The sequence below is a fragment of the Macadamia integrifolia genome, chromosome 9 (assembly GCF_013358625.1).
Source record: "Macadamia integrifolia cultivar HAES 741 chromosome 9, SCU_Mint_v3, whole genome shotgun sequence".
Classification (NCBI taxonomy): domain Eukaryota; kingdom Viridiplantae; phylum Streptophyta; class Magnoliopsida; order Proteales; family Proteaceae; genus Macadamia; species Macadamia integrifolia.
The window spans coordinates 159,097-173,263 of record NC_056565.1 but is presented as its reverse complement, the minus strand read 5'-3'; the positions used below and the strand labels follow the sequence as shown (position 1 = coordinate 173,263).

At 38.9% G+C, this 14,167-nt stretch overlaps 1 protein-coding gene across 1 annotated transcript; it reads left to right on the top strand.

Annotated features, from left to right (window-relative positions):
• Positions 1 to 1,118: 1,118 nt before the first annotated feature.
• LOC122089211 (linoleate 13S-lipoxygenase 2-1, chloroplastic-like) lies at positions 1,119 to 7,328 on the top strand. Its single transcript, XM_042658766.1, has 9 exons — positions 1,119 to 1,751; positions 3,766 to 4,034; positions 4,365 to 4,602; positions 4,704 to 5,021; positions 5,084 to 5,169; positions 5,277 to 5,387; positions 5,492 to 5,793; positions 5,875 to 6,141; positions 6,470 to 7,328. Exons 1-9 carry the CDS (start codon positions 1,424 to 1,426, stop codon positions 7,227 to 7,229), a joined length of 2,679 nt encoding a protein of 892 aa, XP_042514700.1. The 5' UTR covers positions 1,119 to 1,423; the 3' UTR covers positions 7,230 to 7,328.
• The last annotated feature ends 6,839 nt before the right edge of the window (positions 7,329 to 14,167 follow it).

Here is a 14,167-nt window from a genome sequence, read left to right as displayed (position 1 = left end):
TTTTTTTTTTACCAAAAAAAAACTATAAGAACCATGAAATCTTAGGCACCGTTTGACAATGTTTCGTTTCTGCCGTTTCTGTGTTTTCTTGTTCTGGAAAATGGAGAAATAACCTAAAAAGCGTTTGATGAAGTTATTCCGTTTCATTCATTTCTAGAAACATAAATCAAAATTTATGCCTATTTACAATTCTAGAAAAAATTTTGACAAAACAAGTTGGATTTGAGAGGAAGAGGAAAAAAAAAGGTTGTTATGTCCGATAAATCTCTCAACTATTTAAACCTGAAAAGAGGCAATCGAACCCTCTCTCCTTTTAGACATCTGATGATACAACATGTTTTATTCATCTTTTAATTTTCAACTATATAAAGTATGAAAAGACAAACCCGTTCTTATCGCATATTCTAGATCACCAATCCAAATTGAAATTTTCTTTTTTCTGTAAAGACCAATATTAACAATAACGACATTGTCACTACCCTTAAAATGGTTTCATGATTTTTGCACCGAAAAAAAAAAAATCCATGCTTTCGACTTTGAATCAGGTTCCATTCTTTGTGGGTAAACCCACTTCAATTCATCTCATATCATTCGTCGGATATGATCCTCATACTTCATCGAGACTCAGTAGGAGGCCCAATGAGTTCACTTATTGCTACAATACTATTACCTACTACTAGTACTTTAAAAAGGAAGGATGGGTTGATAGGAAATAGAACACAATGTGTAATGTGTTATAGAAACATTTTGATACCATGTGTGGTTTAAGTTCAAGATATTGGTCTCCACGCATATCCATACAACACCAATCAGCCCATTTTAGCTTAGATTTGATGAATTTCCCTTTATTTTAATTTTCTTTCCTAAAAATAGAAACTATTTATTAGAAGGCGAAGAAAAGGTGGAAGGAAGATTACAAATATCTCTCAACCACAAATTTCTTTTAAAATGTGTTGATATTGTGGCCAGCAACAAAAAGTCCTGCGACCTGATAGGAGGAAAAAAATTTCCTCTATCCACCGGGGGTTGTACGACGAGAAATTGTGGTGGTGGGCGTAGAAAACTTTTGAAATATATAACGTGCAAATTTAATGAAACCTACGTACCATTCTCACTCTTCCTCTTCTGTCACTCTCAATTCTCTAGATTTGTACTTGCTTGCATCTCAATTCTTTACGGCATTACATCTTCCTTTGTGGATTTATACTTTGTCTTGCTTATTTAAAGGTTGTCATTCCCAACTTTGTAATTCATCAACTACCCATAAAGCTCTTCTCTATGCTTTCTTCTTCTGTGTACAAGGAGGACCGGAGGAAGGCTTCAAAATAACAAATCGTAGCTGCTGAGTGTGTGTGGCACAGTTCAGAGAGACCCTCGTTGGCTCACTAAGGAAAAACTAAGACCAGAAAACCTGGAGAGATCGATGTTTGGAGTACAGCGTCCATCTAATACTTACGGACTGGTCTTATTCTCTAATACCTACGGGACTAAAGTGCTTCCCATCAGACCACTACCGACGACTGTGTTTCCAAAACTGAAGAGTTGTCATTTTCGTCGTCGTCTCCGCTCAGTCTCCGGTGGTGGTTGTGGTGGTGGTGTCATTAGAGCCACCATGGCGGCTAATACACGAGAGAACTCTGTCACCATTACTGCCGTTGTGACAGTTCATATTTCAGTAAGCCTTAGTGATGTTGAGGATATTCTTGGCAGAACTTTTCATTTGGAGCTCGCAAGCACCCAACTTGATCTAAGTAAGTTTTATTATATATATGAGCAATTCTCATTTAGGGTACATTTATAATTTTATTTGAATATTATGACTCTGCCCAGATCCTGTAGAGGTGGGAACTCATTTATTAGTGTAGATACAGCCTAAAAAGTAATAGAAAATAAAAAAACAAAGATTTTCATGTGATTTTTTTTATATAATTTTTTATTTAATAAACTTATAGATCTTGCTACAAGAGAAGCTTCTTTGATTTTCTGTTACTGTAACGACTAAATGAAGGAGGAAAAAAAAAAAGACCTGGAACAATTATTGATCCAAAAGAGGGCTTTAGAAATCAGACATAATCGGTATCGAGGTCGGCCGATTCTGATTACAACTCCTTTACAAGTGCTCCTGAAGGATCAATTTAAATTTGGTCCCCCACCAAGAGGCTGGGAGATTTTAAAAAGGAAGGGGGTTTGGATCCTTTTGAGCATGAATTAAATACGACTTGGGCCGCCTAATAATGTCCACTTGAACTATTTCACTACTTCGAGTATTTTGGAACTATTGTAGATATTTTGCCCACTGAGGGGGGGGGGACACAAAAAATGAAAATTACATGGTCGGAGTGTCTCTCTCCCCTTGAAAGGCTATCTGTTTGGTTGGATTGATGAGAATAGATAACAATTTAAACAAAAATTTAGATCTTTTCTTTTTCCAAGAGAGGATTCTTTAAGCAAGCAATATTTATAGTGAGAGAGCATTAATGAGGAGCCATAATATGATTTCTCACATAGGGACAAAGAGGTAATTTCATGTGAAGAGGGGAGAGAGTGTGTGTAAAGTCTTTCATTCCTTTTAGAGAACATTTACCTGTTTTCAAAATAAATAAAAAAATAATTTTACAAATGAATTCTATAAAGTATAACCACACAAAAGTTCCTATCAATCATAAAACCATTGCAATAGAAATTGTGTTTTCTTTTCCCTTCATACTCTTTCTCGCTATAAATCCAAAATTACATTAAAAAAGAAGAAGGAAAAAGATGGTATAACAAAAGAACTTGGAAAAAAAAAATGACACTATCAAGAGATCCCACTTTCGGCATTGCCATCAGCAGGATCCCAAGAACGGACTTTAGCAAAATCTATATCGGGTCAGGTTAAGCCTTTCATACTCTTTCCTTTGTCTAATTTTACTGTTGATAATATACTTTTGTAAATTTTTATTGGGACTCTTTGAATGACACTTCTGTAGGTGTATTTAAACCATGTAAACTTTTTTAAATATCCCTTCTTTAATCCATAAAATTTCTCTTAAGTCAAGGATAAAAAAGGGTTTGCAAAATATTTTGAACATGTATTTGACCTTATTGGGGAAAAAAAAAAGTGTGTTCTAGTAATAGAGGAGAAAAAAATTTACAGCTTAACAAATAAAATTACAAATCATTTGACACTTAAGGGGTTCCACAAGAAAATCCTAATTTTAATTAGGCCATAACAAGCACCACATATACTAGTGAATATTGTGGTCATTATCACTAGTGTCACGTAAGTTGGCATGGGTGGGGGCCATGGGGCCATATGATGGAAGACACAAAAAATGTCTCATTGTTCAAATTTCAACCCTAGATGAGTATGATGTATATGAGGAATCATCAATCTCTAACGGAGAGTTTTCCTTCAATCACCATGGTGAAGGAAACAACAACCCATCTAACGAGGATCATTATTATTCTTTCTCCCTTTTGGATGTCCTAAATGCCATCCACGGTTCCTGACCAGCACCCATCCAAAGCCATTAATGATGGTCATTGATGAAGAAATTCCTCCTCCACCTTGGCTTGATGAAAATTATATCCATCTCTAATAATGTATATTATTTATATAAAAGGTTATGATGTATTCATGATTTTGAACCATGTTTTGTTCCTTGCAAAATACTTTATTGAGGCTGAAAATTTACTCGTAAGATGAGTGGTAAGAAAATAATGGACTTGTGAAATTGATGTCATTCACTAATTTATGGGGGTTTTTTCTTTTCTTTTTTTAAGAGACGAGATTGGAGAAGGATACAATAAAAGGGCATGCACATTGGGTGAGCCAGGACAAGGGGAATGCAAAGTACGAAAGCAAGTTGGAGGTTCCTGCAACTTTTGGGGATGTGGGTGCAGTACTTGTGGTGAATGAGCACCCCTCGGAGCTTTTCATTAGGACCATTGTCCTCAATGGATTTCCCACTGGTCCTCTCCACATCAACTGCAACTCTTGGGTCTGTCCCAAGTTCGAGAACCCACAAAAGAGGATCTTCTTCACCAACAAGGTCTCTCTCTCTCTCTCTCTCTCTAAAATGCCATGAGTAGGTTATGAAGTTTGATACAAACTTTTATTGGAAGCATTCTTATAATTTCCTCTCATATTAACCATGGGTGTTGGGAAACTCTGTCCCTTCTTTTAATGCTAATACATAACCTTCTTCTATTCTCAATATTGGTCTGTCCACCCATTAAGCACACAAAACTCATATATATAAATATATATATATATATATATATATACACACAAATGAGTTCAATTTCAAATTATAAGAACATAGTATCATAGACATAGTCCATTACATTCATTTTAATGTGTGGGTGTGTTGCTGCACCAGTCCTACTTGCCATCTCAAACACCAAGTGGTCTGAGGAAGCTGAGAGAGGAGGATCTTGAGGACCTTCGTGGCAATGGGAAGGGAGAACGAAAGGCTTTCGAGAGGATCTATGACTACGATAAGTATAATGATCTTGGAGACCCAGACAGCAGCAAAGAACTAGCAAGACCAGTCCTAGGAGGTGAGAAGCACCCTTATCCAAGACGTTGTAGAACAGGCCGTGAACATTGCAAAACAGGTAAGATACAGAATACCAACCCCACCACCATTTCAACTTCCCTTGTTATACAAATTCTTGTCTTCTTGGTTCTTCCTCAGTTTAAAATTTGGATGTTGCAGATCCATTGTCGGAGGAAAGAAGTCTCTCCATATACGTGCCAAGGGACGAGGAATTCTCTGATGTTAAGACACTAACATTCTATGGTGAGACAATAAGTACTGGGTTGGATGCTTTGCTCTCTCAGATCAAAGGTGCTCTCACAGACGACAATCTTGGATTCACATCCTTCATTGCCATTGATTCCCTCTTCACTGATGGGCTGAACTTACCCCAAGCTAAAGAACAAGGGTTATTGAAGAAGCTAACTTCAACACTTACCAAGGCTATAACAGAAGGAGACCAGATCCTGCGCTTTAAGACCCCTGAACTGTTTGATAGTAAGAACTAAGAACCTCTTTCTTTCTCTCTCTCTCTCTCTAAATAATCATTTACTTTGCAGGAGACCAGTTTTCTTGGTTAAGAGAGGAGGAATTCGCTCGCCAAACACTTGCCGGTGTCAACCCCTATACCATTCAGCTAGTCACAGTATGATAGATAAACATCGACTAAATATGTGATGAGAGTCTAAATGCTACATAAACTTCAAAGATTGAAGCTTGTCATCTTACTAGTAATAACACAAAATTTTGCAGGAATGGCCATTGAAGAGTGAGCTCGATCCTAAGATCTATGGTCCACCGGAGTCGGCAATTACAACTGAAATTGTTGAGCAAGGAATTGGATATTCAATGACCGTCGATGAGGTAGCTCCAATCCCATTAACGGCCGTTCAAACAAAAAGAGAATTAAGCTCCAGAATAGGGAGATCGGATTTAGCATCTACTTAATTTCAAACTTGTGTTTGCAGGCCATAAAGGAAAAGAAACTATTCATGTTAGATTATCATGATTTGTTGTTACCTTATGTGAAGAACGTAAGAGAGATTCAAGGCACAACATTATATGGGTCTCGCACACTACTCTTTCTCACCTCTGATGGCACACTGAAACCCCTTGCTATTGAGCTCACTCGACCACCCATAGATAACAAGCCACAGTGGAAACAAGTGTTCTTGCCTAGTACTGATACCACCAATAGTTGGTTATGGAGACTAGCCAAATCTCATGTTTGTGCTCACGATTCAGGTTACCATGAGCTTGTCAGCCACTGGTAAAATTTTTATCCGTTTGTGGACTTTATTTTGGTAGTGGTATCTAGCAAACTTTGATATTGCTCTGTGACTTTATGTAGGCTGAGGACTCATTGTTGTACAGAGCCATACATAATTGCAGCTAATCGTCAACTAAGTGCAATGCATCCAATCTACAGATTGTTGCATCCTCATTTTCGGTACACAATGAAGATCAATTCCCTTGCTCGGCTGGCCCTCATCAATGCAAATGGGATAATTGAGAGTTCCTTCTCACCGCGCAAGTATTCAATGGAGCTTAGTTCTGTAGCCTATGACAAATTTTGGAGATTTGATATGGAGGGTCTACCAGCAGACCTCATTAGGAGGTAATGCATATGGTTTATAGTTTTGGAATCAAGGGAAGTATAGCAATACGACACTATAGTGAAAATTTAAGTACAGCTATCTAATTCATGAATCGTATTGGTCATTGATACAGATTCCAGAAAACACAATTACGAGCTTTAACTCAAAAATAATCTTTGTTTAGATACTGCATAGAACAAAACATTCTTAGACACTTCTGGTTAGTCATGGCAATGTAAAAAATATAGAAACTGTTTGAAGTAGAGCTACAATGAAATCCTTAATTCATTAATAAGGAACTTCCCAAGGCAAAGGATCTAATCAGTGTCATATTTCAATTGCTAACAGGGGAATGGCTGTCAAGGATCCAACAGCTGAGCATGGTGTGAAGCTGACCATCAAGGATTACCCCTTTGCAGATGATGGTCTCCTCATATGGACAGCCATAAAGCAATGGGTTGGCGACTATGTCAACCACTATTACCCGGATTCTACCCTAGTTGAATCCGATCAAGAGCTACAGGTGTGGTGGACGGAGGTCAGAACACAAGGCCATGGAGACAAGAAGGATGAACCATGGTGGCCTGTCCTCAAAACAGTCGAAATTCTTATTGAAATCTTGACAACCATTATCTGGGTTGCCTCCTGTCACCATTCTGCTGTAAACTTTGGTCAGTATGCATATGGTGGTTACTTTACGAACCGACCCACAATTGCTAGGACCAACATGCCCACTGAGGATCCTTCGGAGCAAGAGCTCAAGAAATTCATGTACAATCCCACATTAGCACTCCTCCAGTCCTTCCCTTCACAGGTTCAAGCTACATCTGTGATGACTATTTTGGATGTGTTGTCAACACACTCAACAGATGAAGAGTATCTTGGAGGAAAGGTAGAGGCATCATGGGCTGATAATCCAGTTACCGTGGCTGCATTTGAGAAGTTCAATAAAAGAATGAAGGAGATTGAAGCAATTATCGATGCCAGAAACACAGATTTGAAGCTGAAGAATAGAACTGGAGCTGGGATTGTACCATATCAGCTCTTGAAACCATTCTCTAAACCTGGATTGACAGGGATGGGAGTTCCTAATAGTATCTCTATCTAGAACTGAAACATGAGTGTTTTCAAATAATTATTGCTGTGTTATGGACACATCTTTACCTTGATCTGAAGAAATAAATTCAATGGCTGCAAACATTATTCATAATCGTTACTTTCTACTCATACCATCAATCTTAATTACTTAATTTATCAGTCACTATGGTGAAGATAATCCCATTAAATTTGGATTCCGGTAGAGATGAATTTAAGAAGTAAGGAAGCAGAGCATCTGTCATTTGTTTCGGGGTTGTATAGTCGTGCCCTTTTTAGACCCTATGCCCCTGTTTCTACAACAGTTATTATAGTCGTTAGTAGTGCAAAATTGCAGAAAAGGGTGCCAATCTAAGTACCTTCAGACCTAACCGAGATAGGTTTGAATGAGTCGCGTTTAGCAGCGGCGGGTGAATAACTAAGTTGTAGGAACTGGCAGAGAGTCTTAAGGAATTTTGTTTTGAGCCCGGAACAACTCTCCTCTCCTGCTCTCCATATATATAACTACTAGAAATCGTTGGCTCACTCGGAGAAAAGGCAAGAAAAGATGAAGAAATCGATGTTTGAGACTTGACTGCGCCCAATACTTATGGACCACCGCTGTTGATGAGGTTACCCAAGTCGACGATCGTCTCCACCCATGGGACAAAAGTGCTTCCTTTCTCAACAATGCCCACTGTGTTTCCAAAACTGAAGAGTGCCATTACCGTCGTCGTGTCCCCTCAGTCTCCGGTGGTGGTGGCGGCATTAGAGCTGCCATGGTTGCACCAGAGAATTTTTTTACCTTTAACGCCGTCGTCATCGTTAATCTTCCATTAAGCCTTAGTGACAAAGAGGCTGAGGGTATTCGTCGGAGTATTGTTCGGTTGGAGGTCGTAAGAGCCCAACTCGATCCAAGTAAGTAGTACATATAGGAGCAATTCTTATTTATGCACGTGCATAATTTCATGGAAACACTGTAGGATGAGAGCTTTTTCTTACACCTACCCCCCCACCACCACCACCAAAATTATCATCCAATGTCGATTCTCAATCCCATGGTTGGATGACATGTTAGGTATGTTGTTTGAATCGTGTGTGTTTTCAAAGATTGATTTGAGAAGTGGTTTAAGCATTAGTTTTGAGAAGTGGTTTAAGCATTAGTCGTTAAAAACGAACCCAATCTAAGGAAAGGAGAGGTGGTAGCCTTTGACCATAATTGTGGGGTGAACGTATGTCCAACAAGGCCATCCTTATAGCAAATTGATTTTTCCTAGGATAAATGTGTGTTTGGTTTAAGTCACCATGAGGATGAGTGTTCTTTATCCAAACCATTAAAACCTTCAGAATCAACATTGGATCTCTCCCTATTGATTGTAATTCATTATCGATTGAAATTGGTTAGAATGGTCATGTATCATCAAAACCCTAGCAAATGGAATTTACCACAACCCATAACTTTATTGCATGTTTATAGTTTACTATTAAAAGAAGAGAAAATAGGCAAAAAGTGAAATCATTGTATGCATGATTAATTCAGAAGAGGGTTTTAGATTTGATTAGATGACAAAGCCACTGACATCTCAATTAAGAAGTACTCATTTTCTCAATCCTATGCGCAGTTATAGGATATGACCATGAGCGACCTATGAGTTCTAAAAGGGAAGGAGGGTTGGATCATTTTGAACATGAATTACACCTTTTACAACGTGAATTTATTGGTGCATAAAATTATTGTACGAGCACACACAAAATGCGATTGGACAGTGTGACAATAATGCTCAATAAATATTAATTAATCACTTCTTTTCTCTTTTTCTTTTTCTTTTTTTATAAATAAGTAAGTGACCGGTAATGGGATTTATGAATACCCCAAAGCGTTGAGGGTAGTTCAAGAGCTCATCCAAAGCAAATAGGTCTGGGAGGTTATTGAAACCATCAAATTCAAAACATAGTTAAAGTATCTCTTGGATGCGGAACTATTCCTTTGATGGGTGTCACAATTGTTCTATTTGCAATATTCCTATGTATTATTTTGAAGATTTATAATTCTTCCGTTTTATGGATGGAATTTCAATGACTTAGATCTATAAGAACCATGAAATCTTATTCTTTCAATTAAAAAAAAAAATCACTTATGACTCGAGTTTTTTGGTTATTTTGTTAGCTCAATCGCAAAATTCTTTTATTTTTATATTTTTGGAATATGAATATATGACTTGTTATAATTAATCTTATTAGTTATATTAATTGATCCTATTAATCATATAGAGAGTGGGGCTGTCATGTTGAGAGAATATTAAAAACAGAGAGAAAATAGGTCGAATAAAAAAGAAGATAAAAGAGGGATATAATCGGAAATCCAAACACTACACACAAAAAGTTGGACACTAGCAAATATTAGTCGAACTTGTATCGGATCCATCGATTCTCTTTCCAACTTTTTTCCAATCAAACATATCCATGCAATCCTACATTTACGGACATGTGACTCCAGATGTGCATCTGTCTAATTGAAGAGAAGTTGAAGAAAAAGAATGAGTGGAGAGGATCCCAATCCAGCTCCTAGATATAGATTGCAGTAAAAATGAGGTCCCAATGCATCCATGGTCATATTAGGGGTGTCAATCAGTCGGTTTTGGTCAGATTGAATCAGTTTTGGTTTAGGAATGAGGGAGATCAAAATCAATTCGTTAAAGAATTTCGGTTTTGATTCAGTTTGATTTCAATTTTTCAATATCGGGTTAATATCGATTTAGATCGATTTATTATTGGGTTTGAACCATAATGAAATCTTACATTCATAACTTATAGTGACAAGATATGATTAAAAAAAAAAACACGATAAATTTACGATTAAATCATGGTTTATCATTGTAAGGGAAAGACAACTAATATTGAAACCAATGAATAACAAATTACTAAAAAGATAACTAATATTGAAATCAAAAAATGAACCCTATTATCCAATCATTCATTTAACTATCTAACTTGTCACACCCCACTCGCACAAAGTCGAGTCGGTGACCGAGCTAACACCGGTTAACTCACAAACCTAACAGGATCAACAATGTAGTAACTACACTACAGCATACATCTACTAATCTAAGATCAGACATGTATTTTCAACGGAAGACCTGTTCATAATAATACTTGTAATTGTTTCCCAAATACTTGATACCCAAATTGAGTTATAAAGGTTACATTGATTCTAAACCCGATTTTAGTGTTCAAACATGATGATTTTGACCCCAAAATAACGAAATGATAAACCATTATGTTTATGATAGGTTATACTCAATATATGCGTACCCACACATCAGATCTTTTTCGTACCGTGTACATATATAAGTAAGTGGGGAGTGGACTCTGATTTGATTTTAGAATGTTATGCATCATTTAACATATGTTAGTCTAGCCATGTCATCATGTCACTTGTGTGTAGACTAGATATCATATATGTCATATCAGACATTTGAATGTGCATTTACATAATATGTTATGCTTTGTGTTATGATGAAATATTCATTATCTCTTGATGTATGTGATGGAGGAATCTCATTTGGACATAATATGCATGCTAGATTTTAGATGCCGTAGTCCGCTTAGAAACGAGTGCATGGTGGCACGTGGTATGGGACGCGGTGCTATTGTGTAATCATACTATATTCATGTAGAGGCATGTGGCTAGGATGTGATTTACCTTTGTACTACGACCCTTCCCAATAGGGATTTACGTGTTGGGGGATCATTGGGGGGAAGCATCGGGTTACGGTTGTCAAACTCCTGCAGCGGTTAGAAGTACGCACGACTGATCGCTAGGACAATCGGTAACCCCGATGATATATTCAGAGGGCCGATCGTACTAGTTTTATTTTGGGTGGAGTCATCCATTTACTTTCTATCATTTAAATTTGCTAGGAGTCGACTTATATTTTAAATTCCGGTACCAACAGTGGGCCTTCTCCGACAACCCTATGGGCGTATCGTAGGATGGGGTACCCGGGGCATACGCGCACTGTGGTTGTGAGTAACATAAAATCTATAACCTAATAATGTTGTTAGGCTAATAGGGCTAAAATGAGTCGCATATATGAGCATTTGTGTTGTGACTATTTGTGTGGTTTTCCTTGTATGGTCTTTCTTTCTACTTACTGGGCTAGTGAGCTCATCCCACGTGCACAACTCTTTTTAGGTGATTTTACAGATTACCCACCTGGTGATCAAGAGACAGGCCCCACTGTGGAGTTTCCATTTGAGGACTGGTGGGTCCTTGACTAGTTCGAGCATGGTGTCGATTGCACATGCGAGGATTGTGTTGCGTGGCAGCTGTGACTCCTAAGTGATTCTTTGATTCTTTTTTATGTACTCTCTTTTTGTACTTAATGCTTGAATTGTTATATTTTTGTATATATATCATGATTTCAGGCCCAAATGTGTGTAACATTTATAACTCAATTTGGGTATCAAGTATTTGGGAAACAATTACAGGTATTATTATGAATAGGTCTTCCACTAAAAATACAAGTCTAATCTTGATTAGTAGATGTATGTTGTAGTGCAGTTACTGCATTGTTGATCCTGGCAGGTTTGTGAGTTAACCGGTGTTAACTCGGTCACCGGCTCGGCTTTGTGCAAGCAAGGTGTGACAAGGGTGGTATCAGAGCGCGATGCTCTGTGTGCCTACACCATACTGCTTAGACCCCATAGAAACTATAATGGGTCTGGGGTGGATGAAGATAAAAACCTTATGAAAAGTTAAAAAGCCTTAAATTTAAATGTAAAGATTTGTAACCATTGCATTCATGGCATGCATGTATTGTTAATATGAATCTTGGTTAACTAGTTTTGGAATTATCATAATAAAATTCACTTGGTAGTGAGAATTTTAACAAAAATTTCGACAGCATAACAGCGTAAAATGAGAAAACCAAAAATTTTCAAACATAAGAAACCTGATAGACAACAAGAATAATAAGATAATAACATATGGAGGCCGTGTTGGCGACCATCAAACCACGCAGTTTAATATAAACATACCATTCAAAAATTTACAATTTCTATCATGATCACAATTCAAACTTTATGTACACCAATGGAATAAATTACAAAATGAACGACAAATGCTATCATTTCTTAAAGTTATACTAGTTCGATCATGTAAGTTAGGTAGGAAAGTCTACTATGAAACTCAAAATAGTCAATACTGTCAAATAAAGCTGAAAAGGGACAAGTAGAATGATAAGTAGAAGGTCAGGAGAAGATAATAGGCCATCAGTCTAGAGTGCTAGTCGGAGTCGGAGTTGGAGTCGGAGTCGGAGTCAGAGTTGGAGTCGGAGTCGGAGTCGGAGTCAGAGTCGGAGTTGTCTCTAGAGACATCGAAAGGCTCTCCTAAGTGGACCTAAGAGTCGATGCCGAGGCATGTATCCCAATGAGAGAATCAATCATGGAGGTGCACCACTCTCCTCTATACACGATGGACATCCACGGAGATCACCCTAGAAGAGTGGTACATATCCCAGGTAAGTCGTCGAAACTTGGACTCCATCTCTCCAAACTGCCTCCACATCTGGAGCTCTCTACTGGTGTTCTCCTCCACCCCCTTAAGAAGCTTCTACTCCCTGGCCGCACTCCCTCCAAGCTGACCTCTGAGCTCAGCCTGACCCTCTCTCAACTACCTCAACTCTGATAAGATATCTTGAAGGACAGGTGCCTCTCTAGTAGGTGGCAGAGCCGTAGGCTGTGTGCCAGAAGCACTGAGAATGTCTGGGCCACTAGCTCTGGCCAATCTAGAACCACCAACTCCATGGAAAGTGGGATCTGCTACCCTAGTATCCAAGGGCACCTCCTCCTCTCTGATCTCCTCCTAGTATGGGAAGTGACTCCCATCATCTCTGGTATGCTCATCCTTCTCCATGGGTACCCCCACCTCCTACTCCTCAGCCACCTATGGCTCTACCATCAAGGCATACTGGTTCATCTGCCTCAAATTCTTGGCAGAGAACTTGTCCCTCGGGACCGATCCCTCCTCCTCATAAAGGTTGACTGCGAAGTGCTCGAAGACTAGAGTAAGGGCTCTGCCATATGGTAGGTTGGCATCCTCGAGATGTAAAGCATGGTGATGTATGGACCTCAACATGAAATAGGGGAGGCATAATCTAGGCACATTGCCCTCAAGGGCAGATAACAGGCAAGCAACTAGGTATGTGGGCATGAAACCTACCTGGTTCTGGTGACCGCTCCTAGGAGCTAGGTTGAACTGCACCAACCTAGCAAACACCCTACCCTCAAGGGAAAAGTCCAACTCCGATGCTGGCCTCACTGGTGAATCACTAATCACCTCGTAGATGTGCTCCTACATGTCCCGGCTCATCAGTGGGCCTATGCCTCTGGTCCTGGGAGGACTATAGTAGTGCATGCCCTTTGAGGAGATACCCAGAATCTCTGCCAATCTATCCGTAGTAAGGATGATCTCTACACCCTTCACCATACTGACAATGGCGAACTTCCCCTCCTCTGTGGCCTTCAAGTTGCAGTAGAACCTCCTCACCAAATCCTTGTAACACGACCGGTCAATGTTGAGAATGGACTCCCAACCTAGGGTAGAAAACCTCTCCAATAGGTGAATGCGAGAAAAGTGCCCCACATTCACCTGTTTCTCCAATATGATAGGTAGTGAATGGAAGGTACTTCATAATGATGCAGCTCTTGCACTCTAGAAGACCATCTCATCATAGTCGGATGAGACCTCCCATTCCCTAGAAGGTGATGGGGCTGATGAACTCGACCCCACCTCTCTCTTCCTAGCCTTGGAAGTCTTTCTCTTCCTTGATGGCTCTACGGGCTCTTTGCCTCTTCTTGGTGGCATCTTGAAAATGCAAAGAAGAGAGGCAAGTACATGATATGAAATAAGAAGTTAAAGTATAAGAGTACCAAGTTGACACAGATAGCAAAAGAAATGGAATCAAAGGA

Coding starts and splice junctions, on each gene's coding strand:
- LOC122089211 (XM_042658766.1), top strand. CDS start 1,424: ATGTTTGGAGTACAGCGTCCATCTAATACTTACGGACTGGTCTTATTC. Junction 1,752..3,765: donor AAGCACCCAACTTGATCTAA/GTAAGTTTTATT, acceptor TCTTTTTTTAAG/AGACGAGATTGGAGAAGGAT. Junction 5,388..5,491: donor ATTCAATGACCGTCGATGAG/GTAGCTCCAATC, acceptor TTGTGTTTGCAG/GCCATAAAGGAAAAGAAACT.